At 39.3% G+C, this 17,446-nt stretch overlaps 1 protein-coding gene across 1 annotated transcript in view; it reads left to right on the top strand.

Annotated features, from left to right (window-relative positions):
* Positions 1–16,647, top strand: part of setd5 (SET domain containing 5) — a 41,361-nt gene extending 24,714 nt beyond the window's left edge. Inside the window, exons 9-23 of the mRNA XM_088917235.1 lie at positions 95–243; positions 595–712; positions 1,101–1,210; positions 3,181–3,454; positions 4,163–4,417; positions 5,425–5,748; positions 6,101–6,346; positions 7,330–7,453; positions 7,858–8,102; positions 9,584–9,640; positions 11,359–11,859; positions 12,101–12,393; positions 12,988–13,112; positions 14,083–14,192; positions 14,354–16,647. Coding sequence (XP_088773361.1) covers positions 95–243; positions 595–712; positions 1,101–1,210; positions 3,181–3,454; positions 4,163–4,417; positions 5,425–5,748; positions 6,101–6,346; positions 7,330–7,453; positions 7,858–8,102; positions 9,584–9,640; positions 11,359–11,859; positions 12,101–12,393; positions 12,988–13,112; positions 14,083–14,192; positions 14,354–14,986 — 3,564 coding nt within the window. The 3' untranslated portion in view covers positions 14,987–16,647. The remainder of the gene's footprint in view (positions 1–94; positions 244–594; positions 713–1,100; positions 1,211–3,180; positions 3,455–4,162; positions 4,418–5,424; positions 5,749–6,100; positions 6,347–7,329; positions 7,454–7,857; positions 8,103–9,583; positions 9,641–11,358; positions 11,860–12,100; positions 12,394–12,987; positions 13,113–14,082; positions 14,193–14,353) is intronic.
* The last annotated feature ends 799 nt before the right edge of the window (positions 16,648–17,446 follow it).

Genomic DNA, 17,446 nt, shown 5'->3' with positions numbered 1-17,446 from the left:
GATATTATTTTCTAGATTACTATGTATTATTGTCTAGACTTCCCTTTGTCTAAAAGATAATGCAGCTCCTTTGGTTTTCATGTTTTGTGTTCAGTTACAGCTCGGAAGGGTGACTCGAGTGCAGAAGCATCGCAAGATCCTGCGAGCTGCTCGGGACCTTGTTCCAGACACCCTAATCATAGAGTACAGAGGGAAGGTCATGCTTAAGCAACAGTTTGAAGTTAACGGGCACTTCTTTAAAAAGTAAGCCACCTATAATATTTTGTGTTTATGAGAATGTTTTTCAGAGCAAGTGTTTGGCATTTTTTCATGATTTATTCACTTGGATATTGTCATTGCGCCTGGTTTTCTGCATGCTTTAAAATAAACTATACAGCGTATTAAAAATTCCAGATGTTGACATATCTCACTGGACTGTGCGTATTTGTACTGGTGGGTAGGTCTGTTCCAAGAGCTGTCTGGATCCTTTATCATGTGATCTAGGTAGACTGTCTTCCATTATTTTGCGATCTATCGGAAGCTTCGATATTTTATTTTACTACATTTTAGTTACAGAAAGGAAGACCTATCAGGTTGATGGTTTGTTTCTTTCAGACCTTACCCTTTCGTGCTGTTCTATTCTAAATTTAATGAGGTCGATATGTGTGTGGATGCCCGAACGTTTGGCAATGATGCAAGGTTTATAAGGAGGTCTTGCACTCCAAATGCAGAGGTAAGTGTGGAAGTGACTGAATTCATTTCTGATTGGTGTAAAATCAAGTCTGTACTAATGTAAAGTAAATGAAGAGGAACTGACAAGAACCATACCCATTACCTTATTACCAATAATCAAACAACAAAGTCAAGCATTGAGTGTATGCATGCAGGATTTAAACTTAAAATGTTTTGACTATATTTTGGAGTCTCTAATCTAACAAAATCAATATTTTTGAGCATTTTGGCACATTGTCTTGATTTTTGCTACTCTGAGAAGAAACATACAAGAAAAATCTGTATTAAAATGTTTTCATGCAAAGTGTTTCATTGCTGTTAAGTAGCACTTTCAGTGTCACATTTTCAAATTTTTAACTTCCTGAAACTGACTTGTAACTTTTTCAAAGGTTCGACACATGATAGCTGATGGGATGATCCACTTGTGTATTTATGCTGTCAATCACATTTCAAAAGATTCCGAAGTAACCATTGGCTTTGACTATGAATTTAACAGCTGGTGAGTAACCATTGCTATTCTAACAAGTGTACTTCCTAGGTCATGCTGAACAGCCTAGATTCATCATAATTCTGATAGATGAAAGTGCTGATGTATATTTGCATTGTGATAAAAATATTTTCAATTTTCCAACCTTCCAATTTGTTCTAAGCTCTGTATTACATCCTCAAACTAGAGTACTTCTCAGTGAGATAACACTTGTTATAAGCAAAACAGAGGAGATTGAAAGGTGGTTTTTAATTAATATTAAAAAATATTAATCCCAGTTTTTCAGATTTCATGGTTTAACAAATAAAACAAAACAGTGCTGGTGTTAAGTGCAAATTGGTGGAAGGAGAACGGAACACTTTAATTATTAAAAACAATTACTGTATCCCCAGATCAAAGTCTATTTTATATGTTTGTGTGCCACAAATACAAAGATCAGCTGCCATGTCCTTTTTTGTTAAAATGCTCAGACGACATTATGTTTATAGTTCAGTAGCCATTACCATTTGTTTGTTCTCCTTAAGGCCACCATGGTAGAATCATGACCTAGTATAATGATTTAGCTCATGCTAAATCCAAGGTGACATAAAGAGGTGATGTTGCAGTCCTGATGTCCACAGATAGCTGGTTCAGAAGTGAGGAGGTATGGGAGGAGAACACTTGCAAGGTGCAGAAGGTTGAGAGGAAGGTAACTCTAGGTGACAAGTGAAGAGGATATGAAGGAAAGGGAGATAAGTGAGTGGAATAGGGTATCTTAGAGGAGAGTTTGGCAGGTTATATCTTGAGTTAGATGTGTATAGAGATAGTGAGTTATTTTAAAGGTGCATGGCACAAACGTGATGGAGAGATTATAAGGTAGTCTGCAGAGATTTTGAAAGAGCTAATTACTGATACACAGATGCCAGCAAAATGTTCCTCTGATCCAGTCTAGAAAGTTTAAGGGCCTGAACTAGGCCTTCAGGAGAGTAGGTTATTAGGAAAGGATGTATCCTTGCCATGGGGTGTGTCATGAGGTTATGCTACACGTGGGAGAGGTGTGGCATCAGTGGGGTGGAAGAAAAGGGGAAGTAGAGGAAGTCATTTTTGGATTGAGTTTGGATTGCTCCAGAGGCAATGACAGTAGATGTCCCTGAAGAAATGTCAGATAAGATAAGATCACTTTATTGGCCATATACAATTTCTTGTATTAGGAATTTGTCTTTTTTGGCATACCCCCAACTTGCTCTAAGACACACAGACACAGAGACAGGGAGAGAAGCCTGGGGTCAGAGTGCAGGGTCAGCCATTTATAGTAGGAGTATAGGATTCCTCTGCCGGCCGCGGGATACAAACAGGCAACCTTCCAGCCACAGGCGCAGATCCTTAGCCACAGAGCCACTGCACCGCCCCCAGATTTGACTAACAGCAAGGGAAATGAGAGGAAGATCAGTCCACCATTGGTATATAATTGGTTGGACATTTACCACTTATGAGAAAATAATCGAGTATCTTAAAGAACCAGTGCAGAGAGAGATACAAGAAAAGGTCCAGACACTAATCCATTGGAAACACCTGTAGAGAGAGGTGGAGAGAGCCACACTGTGAGATCTGGAACAATCAGAGCGAGAGGAAAAGGTCCAGGCCAGAGCAATACCAGAGTATTCAAGGACAGAGAGAGATGGTGGTGTCCGCAACGGTGTCAGACGCTGCTCAAAGGTAAAGAAGAAGAATAGAGGAGGGCAAAACAATGTTGACAGTATTTGGTTTAGGCAAACATTATTAGAGAGAATCTTTTGAAAGGCGGAACGTTCTTTACCATTTATGGATCTCTGTATTTAATTTTACCTTAAAATTTCACTTGTTCACATGATTTGGTTGTATTAGCTCCAGGACAAGAATATATAACTTACCCTTTCCATGCATTATTTTTTATCATTACGTAGTATTGTTTTATGAACTCTTTAAAATTTGAATTGACAAAAGTTTAATTTTTTTGAATGCAGTAATTATAAAGTGGATTGTGCCTGCCACAAAGGGAACCAGAACTGCCCAGTGCAGAAACACAACTTGAGCCCAATGGAGTTGCTTCCTCCCCCACCCCTCCCCCCAGTGCCCGCCCAGGTGGGGGCAGAGACCAGGCGCAGGAAAGCCCGGCGAAAAGAGCTTGAGGTGGGAAACCAGGGGAGCATGTCGGACGAAAACAGTAACCAGCAGCCAGAGGACCCAAACGATTCCAAAGATCCCCAGGGCACCATTACTGGAACAAGTGACACAGAGGTTTGTTGAGAGTAAAAACATAAATATACACATTTGATCTGAGACGTATACCTTAGATTTCAGAGTAATCTACATATTATTTTGTGGAATCAATAAATAAAATTATACATACATCTGAGACAGCGTGTTAAGCAAAAACTGCCGATCTCTCATATGCTGTAATATAATTGATAATACTTCTTTAGTGAAGTGAGTTGAAGCTAGTTGAATGCAAAGAGGCCACAATTGATGAGAATAGAGCCTTATAACATAAAAGGGGGTACAACAAAACACTTGAATAGTAAAACCAGTTATTCACGGTACCCTGGCAGCACTTGCTAAATTAATCTGTAATTCCCCTAAACCCAACCACTTTTCCCAATTTTGCAAGATTTTCAGGCACACCTAAGTGTTAACTCTGCAACATTATAGTTATTTAAATTATAGTCTGAAATGGGACTGTTAACACATGAGCCGAACAGGAATTTCCATATTTACTTAGATTTATGTAGTTTGTAGCACATTTTCTTTTCATTTCTGACTGGAGTCTTTTAAGGAACACCTGAAAGATCCTCAGATCAGTTAGCAGTTAGAAACAATCTAGATGACCCAAAAGTCCTCCTCTCAATTCTAAGCCTTTCTTAAATCTTATAAGTGTTCATGACTCCTGCTAATTATCCTTTCCTGCTGTTTCAAAAGCCCTGTTTTGCATTTTCTCTGTGATTTCAGTCGCGTGAAGACCGGAAGGCAGAGGCAATCATGCATGTTTTTGAGAATTTAGAGAAAAGGAGAAAAAGGAATATTCAGAGCCAGGACAGGTGCCTCACTGCTTCTGGTGCAACTTCCAGTCCAGTCATACCAGTGGCTGAGGAGCCTAAACTGGAAACCCTTGAGTCCGAGGATACCAGCATCCCTTCAGGTGGGACACAGCCCCCCCAGAACAGTGGGGTTGGAGTCAGCACACGCCGTTCCTCCTACAACATGGTGAGTGCCCGCTCTCTTCTGTTATTGTTGTGCTTCTGAACATTAATGAATGCTTCTGCACATCCCACAAAATATCTGATTTTTAAGTATTTGATCATAATTGGCTGAGTGCCACCAGGTTAAGGGGTGGGATTAGCCGGAAAGGGTTCTCTCAGCTCAGCAAACCTAGAGAGTTCCTTGGTGCCTGTTGTGCAGTTACTGAGGATCACACCTTTGCATGGGGATGCATAGCCTATGATGTGTTAAAAGCTCAAAGGTGGACAGGTCAAAAGAGGCTGCCTACACTTCCTCTTTCTCCCCATGTGTGCCGACTGGGTTGACTCCTGTGACCCAAGATACAATAAGCGCAAGGTGTGATTCTAAATTTTTTGCATTGACAGTCACTTTCTGGTAGGTATTCTCATAAGAGGATGCAGCTTATTTTTCAAACAAGTAATTTAAGGAAAAAAATGTACCTCTCCACAGTGATTCTAATTTTAGTGACTGTCATCGCAACTACATTTTGGACATAGTACATCTCTTTAAAGATTTCACGAACATCAGCTATGCTACAAAATACATTCATTATTTGTGTTACATTGTAGTCATTGTAGTGTTAATCAAAACAAAGCGTAGATGCATAACAAATGACCAAATGCAGAAAAGTTAAGGGAGTTGACGTTTAGGAGGGTGGCACGGTGAGGCAGTGGTTAGCATTGCTTGCTCTGGATTCAATTCCAGACCTTGGGTGCTATCTGCTTGTAATTTGTATGCTCACCCAAAGTTCCTCTGGATGCTCCGGTTTTTTCCCCAGTTTTGCTTCCGAGACAGTTGGCCCTGGTTTGAGTGTGTGCTTGTCTGTGTGTCTGCCCTGTAATGGACTGGTGTCCCGTGCTGGCTGTTCCTTGCTGGCTAAGGTTCCGGCTCCCCTGTGACCCTGAATTGGAAGAAGCGATTGGGGAAACGAATGGATGGATAAGTTGAGGTAACACCTGCTTTTACTCCTTGTGTTTCTTTTCCCTCCCCAGGAAACAACTCCCGTAGTGGAAAAGGCTCCTGCCAAGCCAGCTCCAGCCAAAACCTCGAAGCCGAGGCCCAAGAGCCGCATGTCCCGTTACCGCTCCAGTTCTTCCCAGCGTGCCCGGCGCCAGCGCCAGGCCCTGGCACAGCAGGCAGCGGAGCATAGCCAGGGGGTGTCAGAGGAGGGCATTCCTGGGGGTCCTGGGGCTGAACCTGGGGCCGCCGAGGGGGTTTTGACAAGTGGTCAGCCCCCAGATTCAGACGGAACAGGAGGTGCAGCTTCTGGAGCGCTGGGAAACAAAGGAAACCTGCGCTATCCTAAGACTAAAAAGGTAAAATGTGTTTGCATGTCTCTTTCTGATTTGGGCTTGATTTTTTTTCCTTTGCACTTAGTTTGCCTTTTTTTCCGGCATGTAGTCACTATAATTTAGGTTTTTTTTTAACCATTTTGAAAACAAATTGAGAAAACAATACTTTTCTTGGTCTTACACATAATACTTTCTAGCATGAATATTCCAATATCAGCATCTCATAATTTAGCCTTTCCTGCGTTTCCTGCTTCTGACTCACAGAATTAGTTTTTGAATGCAGGATGACCGTGAAGAAGCGAGCACACAAATTGCTTGCCTTTTTTCCTAAGTTCACAGAAATAAAAATTATATTTGATGTCCTCCTTTTTTGCAGTACCTGGTTACTGAATGGCTAAATGATAAGGTAATGGAGAAGCCTGAATGTCCAATTGACCGACCTCTGCGGATTACCACAGACCCGACAGTGCTGGCCACTACTTTGAACATGCTTCCTGGTCTCACCCACTCACCTCTCATCTGCACTACCCCCAAACACTACATTCGTTTCGGCTCACCATTCACTCCCGAGAGACGCAGGCGTCCTGTTATCGTGGATGGCACTTACGGCTCCTTTAAAAAGGTGAGTCCCTTGAGCGGAGTGTCTAAACCTGTTAAAACCAGTTTTTGTGCAGCACATCTGTAAATGATTACCATTACACATTACTGCTCTGTGATGATGAGCAGTGCATCCTGCTTATGATGATGAATCAGGTGAATAGAGGCTACACACAGGGGAAAAAAGTTTGGACAGGCCTCATTCAGCTGCATGGGGTGAGATTTCATGCTGGTGCATCTTGGTGGCAAATATAGACTGTATTCTGTCTTCTCCAGTGGCAGGATGGTTAAAAGTGGGGGTGAACAGAGTGAACAAAACTTGAGGGGTGTAAGATTTAGTTAGGAACTCCTATTTCTGTGTGCAGTTTTATCCTTGTGTTAACTGCATCTTAATCTGGAGCACCCTATTTAGAAAATAGTAAATAGAACCCTCCCATTAAAAACTTGAGTTTCTTGTTTTGTAACTGTTATCTACAAAACTTTTCCCCAGTCTTAAATGTTTGGAAGGAAATGTGAGAAAAATTTGAGTTAGGAACATTCTGTGACACACAGTTATAATATGTTATTATATTAATAAATAATGGTATCAATGTGGCCTCTAATATGTTTTTATTTTATTTATTTGGTTTTGCACTTGTGTAATACCTATGGTAGCATATTGATTTGATCTGAGGAACTTGAAATGTTCAACAGAGATCTGATTTTCCATTCATCTATTAAGATTTACTTTGCAAGCATGCACACACTCACACCGGGGCTGGTTTTCCCAGAAACCAATTAACCTATCAGTCTGCAATTGAACCCAGGGCCCCAATGCTGTGAGGCACCAATACTAACCACTGCATCACCATGCTGTGCATTTGCATGTCCATCTTCATTTATTTTTAAATGTCATAGAATTGTGTGAAAATGGAACAATGATTTAAGATATTTTGAGCATAAACTGTGCCACAATGTCTGCTTAGATGATTAAAATGTATATTATGATGACAAATTAAAATTTTATAGCGTTGGATCAAGCAAGCTTTGGATGAAGGCATGTCTTCAAAGAATGCAGAGAACGGGACAGAATCAAACTCCTCACACCAAAGTAGTAGCATCAGCAGTAACAGTTCCAACTCGGGTGACACAGGTATGTGAGGCTTAATAGTGTTTAAACCTTCTGCAATTACATCTTGTTCTTTTTTTTAGAATAATAGGCAACAGGATTACTATTTTTTTCCTTTTTGGAAGCATTAGCAAACTTTTTAGTGGCCTACCCTGCTCAAGGGATTCTCATAGCTTTCTACCATCTGTTTTTAGTTTCAGTTTTTGTATCATGCTCTTTAAACTTGCCCATTGTGAAAGCCTTTTTGTTCAGAGGAAAGCCTAGTTGGATACTGTGCGTCATGGCAGGGAATACTTCTTGGCTCTGCATCATTGTTTTAGTGTTAATACAATAGTAAACTATTTGAATGTTTTCTCACATGCATATTCCTTATTTTTATTTCCCTGAGGAGTGTAAAATATTCTTTTGTTTTTTTTTACGTTCTTAAGAACTGTCAGCCCCCTTTAAGAAACGGAAATCCAAGTTTACCCCAGAGGTGAACGCCGCAGACCTGCTCCAGCCGCTGTCACCAATCACCCCACCCCCGCCCTCCTCGGACACCATGAGCCCTCTGCTGGCTGCATCCTGCGCTCTCATGTTGGATGAAGAAGAGAGGCGCAATGGATACAGTCTCCCATACTCTCCCCTTCACTCCCATTCTGCTAGTCGCTGTAATACCCCATTACAGTTTGAGGTAATTAAAGCAGCCAGGTGTTGTCAGGCAATTACTAACAGCGGTATTCAGGGGGAGGTGGGATTAATGTTTAACTTGATATGTATCTGGGGAATATTTATCAGGTGGCAGAGTTTATTTTGTATTAGATGTAATGGTGCACTAGAAGTATTAGTTGTAGGAATAATGGAGTTCAGTTACACATGCAAAAAGATGTACCTTCATGACCACAAATAGGGATCTGTAGTAGGGAAATACAGTTCTTTTAGTTTTATTTTTTTATTCTTCCCTAGCATATTAATCGTTATTAAGCTTCATGTACAAAGAGACTGGATTTAAACGTTTATTCAGGTGATGAATCCTTCAGTGTACACCACACTTCTGCCATATCTTTTTAATAAGCTTCAGAAGTAATTTTGCTCTGGAATTTAAAAAATATACTTCCAATAAGTGCAATTATCCTTCTCATTTTGATGTGCAAAAGGTGGGGAAAGAATTCTAAAACTTGACCATTTTGTGGACAGAAATGCCAAGACAGATCTAAACAGAAGATTCTTGTCTGGGTAGCTCTGCATTACAATTTATACAGTATATTAAAGATGCAAATCTTAAATTGATGTTTTTTTAATTACCAGACTGACACTTACCAGCACATCCTGCTTTATTACATTTTAATTTGTAATTATATTATAATTTATACTGCTTATGACTTTTTTGTTCGCCAGTTTCAGTTTAATTTTCATGCTGAATCATTGAAAACTTGCTTTTCAGCTGAAGTCAGTTTTATGGGCCCTTTAATCTAATTGCAGTTATTTTCCTTAAGATTGGATTGATATGAGATGTTAAAACAAAAACAAGATCGAAAAGGCTGTGTTTGTAATATTTTGTTAGTTTAGTGGGGGGGTAGCTTTATATTAATACTCTGAAATACATACTGGGGGAGAATGCCCATTGTTTAATTTCATATCAGATTAGATTATCATATTTATTTTCATTATATGCATTATCATTGTTTTACGCCTTTAAAAATGCAATTACTTTAAACAACTTTAAATTTTCTTTTTTATCTACTTTTTAAATATTTGCTTAACATTATGCCACGGCTTTGGAGAATTTGGTTAATAAGCAATACAAAAATGTAGTTTGTATCCAATTTTAATTTGCCAATTAAAATATTGAACTACTTTTTACATTCCAAGCCATAAAAGTCTTAGGTTTATTAAAATTGATTGTTAAAATTAAGAACCGATGCAAAAACAATTTATGTGCTATATTTTCTGAATTTTAAGTCTGTGGTATTTCCACTGGCTTTTCTATGTGCCTTTGAATCACTAAATAGGTATTAAGCTTTGCTTTATTTCCATGTTCAAAAAGTGATTTCTAACCAAATAATTTTCGTTTTGCTTTCAAAAGCTGTGGCATTATCTTCCTTTTTTTTGCTTTTATTTGCTGCCTTGACTTTTTATTTTAAAAAAATAACAAGTTGCTTTTCCCTTCTCTAGAACATATCCTCCCCTGAGAGTTCCCCTGCGCATAGGCCCGAGTCCCTGTCACCAGAGGTAGTTATCGCAGCATCTTGCTTAGAACCACAGGAAAATAAATGTAGTAAGGCAGTTGGGAGGGGGTAATCAAGAAAGCAGATAATTTTGGGGGCTTGTTATTTGTCTTTTCATAGTGCATGGTTTTCTTTACTTCTGTTACACATCTATGCATGGATAAATTCACATTTCATCGCTGAGCTAAGGTACAACACTGTGTGTTGGGGGGGGGGAGGGTCCATGAGCATCAAGAACAGCAGACTTGAACGTTTTCTCAATAGAGTGCTACCTGCTGTTCTAAAACCAGGCTCCCTTAGTCCAGTGTTTCTTCTGTTAGGTCTACCTGTTAAATCTGTGTTGTGTTTTAATCCAGCACAGGCATTCTGAAAAACAATGCTGGTAGGATACTCTGGTTTTACCCCCTGCAAGGGTATGTTTGTGAGACTCTAAAAAGTAAGCTTAACATTAGGGAACCTGGTTTTGAGAAGGCAGAGCACAAATTCTGAATTCCCCCGAAACCTTGCATCTTAGATTTTGTGTGATTACATTTGTAGTGGAGCCTTAATTATTTAGCATTCATGCAAGCATTTGCGTCACTTGCTCACAAATTGCAATACATGTGCAAGTTCTGCAATTTCAGTATTATAAGCAATTCAGTAGAACTGGTAACAGCTCTTATTGACTTTTAGGGTGTTTATAGTTCTGCTGCTGTATATTTTGTTTCAGAGCATGTTAAATAAATATTATAGGTGTTAAAAAATCACAAAAATCACAGATTTGGGCAGATTTACGATAATCGAAATTATTTTCTGATGGATTTAAACTGAATTAATAGATTATTCATTTTTAGTTGAGAAAAGGAGAATGTATTTTTGCTGCAAACATCAAAGGTCCTGCATATTTATTTAAAGTCCTTCTTTTCAAGCTACTGGGTTTTCAGTGTCTGCAGAAAATTAATCTGCATGTGCCATTCTGATTCAAATGTACTAATTTTTATACTGAAAATTTGGTTATGAAAATAAGGATTGTTTGAAGAAGGAATACTTTAAGATGGGTTTATCTGTTTAGCTTGGTCAGTGCTTGTGTTTTACAGTTATTTCTCTTTCGGTACAGTTACATCATCTTTTTTTACACATTTCATATCTTTCAATATGAAGCACTTGAAGAGGCTCTGTGGACATACTGAATACATGTAACATAGAAATAGTAATACAAAATTCAAACAGTTTTTGCTTCTAATACTCAGTTTCCAACATTGAATTGTACACACGTTTCCTTAAGGTCATTGCTGTTTTCTGGCAATTCAAAAGATGCTTATTCTGTTTACTACCGGAATAAGGCGTACTAGATGCTATTTTCTGTGGTATCTATGTTTAATATAAAATTTATTGGAGTATTTGTTTTCGATTTTGCTGATTTTATACATTATTTTTATATACAAATACAGTAAATTTAATTGCTAATATAAAGCATGGAAATGTTGATGCCACTAATATATTTGCTGTGCAAAGCTTGCTTTTTTCCCCTCTACATATAGCAAATGTTCCTCAAAAATAACCGTTTAAAGAAATTAGCATAAGAGAAACACTGAACTTTGCAGTTTAGTTTATTTTCACTGAATTCCTAGAGACAACATTTTTGCTACCAGCTAGTTGTCTTGCATAACACAGTTTAACATATTAAGTAATGGAAACCCATGAGGTGTCAGGAGGTTTGACAATATCTGTTTTGTTTTTCAGCCTTGCCTGCGAGCAGATTTTGATCCATCCCGGGTTGTTTATCCTGAGCTTTCCCTTTCTACCAGTCTGGAGAGCCCTGTGCTCCCAGCCACAGGAGGATCTGAGGAGTTTGCTCCTGTACAGGATCCCCTGGGTGCTCCTGGCCTTCTGAGTGGGGTGTCTGATGCAGTGTTTGGTGGCAGGAGTCTGGATAGCCAGACACAGACAAGAGAGCAAGCCCTGAGAACGGAGTTTAATCTCATATATGCCTGTTCACCACTGAATGCTAATCTGGGATCAGGAAACCTCACAGAGGGAATAGGCAGGGGCTGTGCCGGCGACAGGAGACAGTCACTATCAGAAGGGAGTTTCTCGCCTGGAGAATCATTTTTTGGTCGGACAAGCCAGTGCCTCCTGTCTGAACCAGGTCAAGATTCGATGTCACCTTATGGAGACAGACAATATGGTTACCCTGACAGTGGGACACCCCCTCATCCTCATAACCCACCACAGAAAAAGAAGGCAAGTCCATTATGAAGTGTACTTATTGCTTGACATGCACCTCAGGTTGAATTCTTAGCCTGAAGTATATTTAAGGCTGCATTTCTGTTTTTAAACTTTTAAACATTTCCGTTTGAAATTTAAATACCACCAGTGCATTGTCAATATTTTCAGCATTACTAGTGCATAATAGGACTGTCCTGTTTAGATTCAAGTCCTTGGGCTTCAGTACTAAATGGTGCATTTCCTCTATTTCTTTAAGGTCTCTCTCTTGGAATATAGAAAGCGGAAGCAAGGCGTGAAGGAGTGCTTCCCAAGTGAGGTCGTAAATTCAGTGGGCACACCGACCAGACCAAACACTCTTTGTAGCAGCAATGCAGACTCTCCCAGCCTCCAGAGGACAGTTTTGCGGACTCCTGTATCCCCTCAGAGTAGTTTTTCCTCCCCCGTTCACCCATCCATCCCCCAAATTGAGGAGATCAGCCCCCCTGATCCCAACTCTGGCCAGCCCATCAACTCGCAAGCCAAAACCCAGGACACAATCGGTAGCCACTGGTAAGAGAGCCAGAAAATGGTGAAATGGTGTCATTAAGAGCAGGCTGAGACCAGGCTTTACTTCATCTAAGACAAATCTGAGTTTTCTTTGCATACCCAAGACTAAATCTATGGTCCAGTTTTTTCTTTTTAAAGCTTTTACTTCCTTGCTATTGAACGGTTCTTTCAGGAGGCTAAATGTGTTCACATGATTGGAAATTATGTAAAAGTAACAGATGCTTAGTGAAAATGTTGTCTGTTTTTAATTACATTTTCAAGTCGAATTGTGGAAGCCAATTTATTGGAATAGTTAATGAGCTGTCAGTTTATTGAATGGATTCTTGGTTCAAAAAGCAAGGGACCCATATAGGACTGAGCTTCCCCTTTTGGCAGTTTGCTTGTTATTAACTAAAAAGGCATGACTTGTTCTATGTAGCCTACAATTGTGATGTTTTGGTATTGCATAACTATTTCAAAAGCTCACATTTTAATTTTTGGGTGAATCAGGCAGCCAGATAAAATAACTGGTGGTCAGCTCCCAACTCCCGTGAGGTTTGAAGCAAAGTGGGGGGGGTGGGTTTGTGGCACTGCTCTCACTGATGCCTCCTGTGCCAGGATGGTTCCCACGTTAGTGGAGAGACTGCGAGAGGGCCACGGGGTGCTGGAGAGGGTCCTCCGAGGCATGAAGATGGAGCGGGCGCCGAAGCGAGCGGAGTACAGCTCGGGAGACAAAGACTCGGGTGTGTGCAAGAGCTCGCAACGAAGCTGACGCCGAACGCTCGGTCGCTCTCTCTCCCACTTTGCTTATAATCTTGCAGCCATCTGTCACGCATTTCATATCTTTGTTGTGTTCTTTATCTGCACTTGTATGCATCTTTTAGGGTTAGTGTGGCATACCACCCTGACCATATCTTGCTAGGAGGTTCATTATGGTATGATCTCACCCATCTCGCTGTGGTAATTAAAATCATTGTTTCAACTTAGTGTTAGAACACATTTATCAAGCTAGGAGTACCTCTCTTGAGACAATTGAGTTCTTCCTCTTTTTACCCTAAGAGGCTATCACAAAGACATTACTATGGTGTAGAAATTTAAATGTTTTAGTGCGAGAAAACAGAATTAATATGTATTTTGAAATTTGAATCCTATTTTTATGTTCATGTAGGTATTTCAAAATTGTAGCTTCTAGGTGAATTTATGAATACTCTTCGATTTAAAATATGTTTAATATATAATCACGATTCAGTCAAAATTGGATAATTTATTTCTTAATTCTTAAAATATTGCTGTAGTGTAATTTATATTCATTACATGGTTTTTACCTTTAACTTGTGACAGTTCATATATATATATATTTTGTTGACTCTCAAAGTTTTACTACTGTCTGTTTCACATTTCATATCATTTGCGCCTTCAGGTTAGACCACTGGTTATTCAGAGGTCATAAAATATTCTAGATAGAGCCATTATCATAAAGCAGACCCATTTAGCTGTCACGCACTTTTCAAGTGTTAAATCTAACACATTGTAAGTGTCAGTTCATCTAAATCCAGGTGTTTTGCAATACATGACTTAATTTTAAAGTGGGTTTATTTGCGGTGAGAATCTTCCCTGTGTAGGAGCTGCGGCACCGTTTTTAATTATCGTGGTCAACATGAGCAGGAGTTCTGTCGGTTCACTTCGCTGGTTTATTTGGGGTTTTTCTTGTAGATCCCAATGAAGGCGAGTGCTTTGAGATGCAGACGGTTTCCCGCTCTCAAGGATCCCCCATCCACAGCCCTCAGAGATACAGTCACAGTCCCTCGCTATACAGCCACCAGGTAACGTGTCCGTTTAACGACCGTGAGGCTGTTCTTTAATGGAGGCATTTGCATCTAGTTAGAGAAATACTTATTGAAGGATTACAACATACTTTAATTTCCTTTTTGCCATTATAGGCCCACCATTTAATATTCTTATTTTTGTTCTTTGCATCCTGCAGTTGCAGCCACTTTCTTCTGATGGGCACCAGGCTGAAACGCCAGCTTTTCTCCAGCAGAACATGTCACCATTCCGAGGTCACGGCAGCTCCTACAGCCATTCCTTGCCTTCGCCTGGACATGGCTACAGGTCTTCACACACTCTGACCCAAGTGACCACAATCCAGGATGTGCCCCAGCAGTCTGCGTCCTACACCAGCCCTGTCAGCTCCTCCTCTTCCTCTTTGGACTCGTCTGTGGCTAGCCTGAGTGGAAATTCTCGGCATACAAGTAGCAGCCAACATCTTTCTGGGATTACCATGCATTCGTTCAGTGGGAGCCCTTTAAAGGCAGGCCTGTATAATAGCCTGACCATGGCAGTTCCTGCCTCCCCGTTATCCCAAGGCAACTCTAAAACTGTTACTACAGATTCCGGTGTGGCTTTGACAGTCACCAATGCTGCTTCAGTTAACCCAACCTCAGTTTCTCATAGCTCCAGACTGTCTCAGTCTGGGTTACGAACCTTAAGCCCTAGCAGTTCTGGGCAGACTGTGTTACCAACACAGCACTACCAACAACGCACGACTACCATCAACCAATTCCAGCACCAACAAATCCAGGGATCCGGAGTAAGGACTCAGTCGGGAAGCTATTAGACATTATGTAATTAACCTGTGGAGTCTTTGGGGAAATATAAACAAGGATCAAGGACTGGATTGCAACCAGGACCCATAGACTTAGCCTTTTGGCATTAGTACACATGGGCCTTGATGATGTCAAAGGATTAAGAAAACGATCATATACAAATTGAAATAAAATCCTTCTGTTCCCACAAATGTACAGTGCACAAAGAGAAAAATAATGCAAAGTTATTGAAAGTACCTGTTGTTTAGGTACTTTAAAAAGCAGAAATAACTCAAAGGAGTTTCAGTTAGGTATCTATGATTTGGTTTATAACCAAAATATTAGTCAAGTCGTGCAGTAAAGACAATGTTTTTATATGTAAAGTTGAAAGAAAAATATATTTGTATCATCGGTTATAAAGATGCAGGGGAATTTGACGGCACGAGAAGATTAGCTCCTATAGACGATCATTCCATATGATTGCCAGCTTTTTCTCACACAATTATACTGTAATATTCTGGAGTTAGAATTTTTTTTATTTATCTAATTTTAATTTCAGTTATAACCATTCTAGGCTAGCTATAAAGTACATGACTCGTTCAAACATTATAATCCACGGTGCTGCAGTGAAACTTTTATCTTTTCCACACATTCATGCTGTGAGTCCCTCAATATCTTTTTAATTGGAAATAGATTTTTTTTTAATTTATAGTGACTGTTACAAACTTTCCAGATGTTTAAATGATTGTGGATAGAGGGGGGGGAACAGGTTTCTTTTGAAACCTCTCATGTGGAGGTTTTTGGCAATTCAGATTAATAACTTTTGTCTCCCCCCCCCCCCCCACCTCAAACTACGCCATCCTACACAGTTCAATGTAAAAGCAAAGGGTTATTTGGATTAAAGCTGCTGTCTCCTCTTTTTTGTGCTGCTTCGAACAGAACAGATTAGATTCCTCGGCATTTGATTGAACAGCGTACATGGAAATTCCAAAGTGGTGTACTCTGAGTATTGGGGACAATTGAAAATGCTAAAATTGTCACCCATGATCAACAAGACAAATCCATTTGACTCGGTATCATGACGGTTTATCCAAATGAGGGTTTGTTCTTTACCTCTTTGACAAAGGAATGACCAGTACAGAAATTGTTAATTGGTAAAGAGAATATGGGTGCTAATATTTGATTATTGTATTTAGCCTGAATGATATATATATATAGTCAAGCACCTCGGCTTTTTGTTATGTGGTCATCTATCTCCTATGGATGTAGAAAAAGGGTACTTATTGGTTACATGAATGTTCTCATGGTGGAATATTTCAGCAACTTTGAGACACCTCCGTGACCCAAATACCAGCACCTTAATTAAATCCATTATGTATGATTGTGTACATGTATCAATGTGTTATATACTGTAGGTAGAAATATAGTACACTAAATTTCCAGCACCTTTTCCAGTTTCGTTCTGAGGGTTAAAAACTGAAGGAAATGGAAACTGCGCTGAATCGACAGACTTTTTTTTTTGTTTTTGTTTTTTTCCAATTGTAGTACCTGACAGACAGTACTTTAAAAGAGGATACTGCATTTTTAAGTCAAAACATGTTTTTACACAGAGCTATAACCATTTGGACTTTCCAGAAAAGAAGATATGTAATAATTTTTGATAATAAAATACTCATGGTGATAATCAATCATATTTTGAAAATGACAGTTTTGGTATTTTTTTCTAGTAACTTTTTAATGCAGAAATACTGAAACCATAAGATGCATTATTTCACAATATTACATGACAATTCTACTGGGTTTTTGTATTTTTATTCTTCTCAATTGTGTCATGATGCAATTCAGAATTCTCAAGGTTTTTGGGTTACCAGCACTAAGGCCTAACCAACACATATGCTGATGTGAGATGTTCCCAACCCTAGTCCCTGACCCACACACATGAGTTTTCAGATGAGCTCTGTTATGTAACTGGCTTTTAATAATTCTTTTTCAGTTTCTGACCATTTTGGAGTTTGCTTTTTAAATATTGCATTGCATAAATAACCTGAGATTGACTTGTTAGTTCAGTTGATTGGTCAACAAAATAAAGAGCTCAATTGGAATTTTTAAGTTTTTACACAGAGCTATAACAATTTGGACTGTCCAGAAAAGAAATGTCTTTATTGATAATGTAATGACATAACTTTCAAACATAACCAGCCCTTTCCTGTAGAGCCAATGTGTCTGCATACACCTGAATATAATGGAAAAGTTGTTAAAATTGTTCAGTTATTCCAATAATGAGCTGCTGAACTGGAATGTTTTGTACCTTTGCAGCAGTTGGTCTATTTATCGGAGCACATCAAGATTGGTTTTGTCAAACAATTTAATGCAGAGTTTTTCTTTGAAGAGTGTTTATGGTTTTGCTGTCTTGTTATAGTTTGAAAATGTGATAATTGACTGTTTTCCCAAGAGGCAGTGATGGACAAAATCCTGCAGTACATGTGCTGGCA

This window comes from Atractosteus spatula, chromosome 5 (assembly GCF_055471065.1).
Source record: "Atractosteus spatula isolate fAtrSpa1 chromosome 5, fAtrSpa1.hap1, whole genome shotgun sequence".
Classification (NCBI taxonomy): domain Eukaryota; kingdom Metazoa; phylum Chordata; class Actinopteri; order Semionotiformes; family Lepisosteidae; genus Atractosteus; species Atractosteus spatula.
This window is presented reverse-complemented; position numbering and strand designations above follow the sequence as displayed.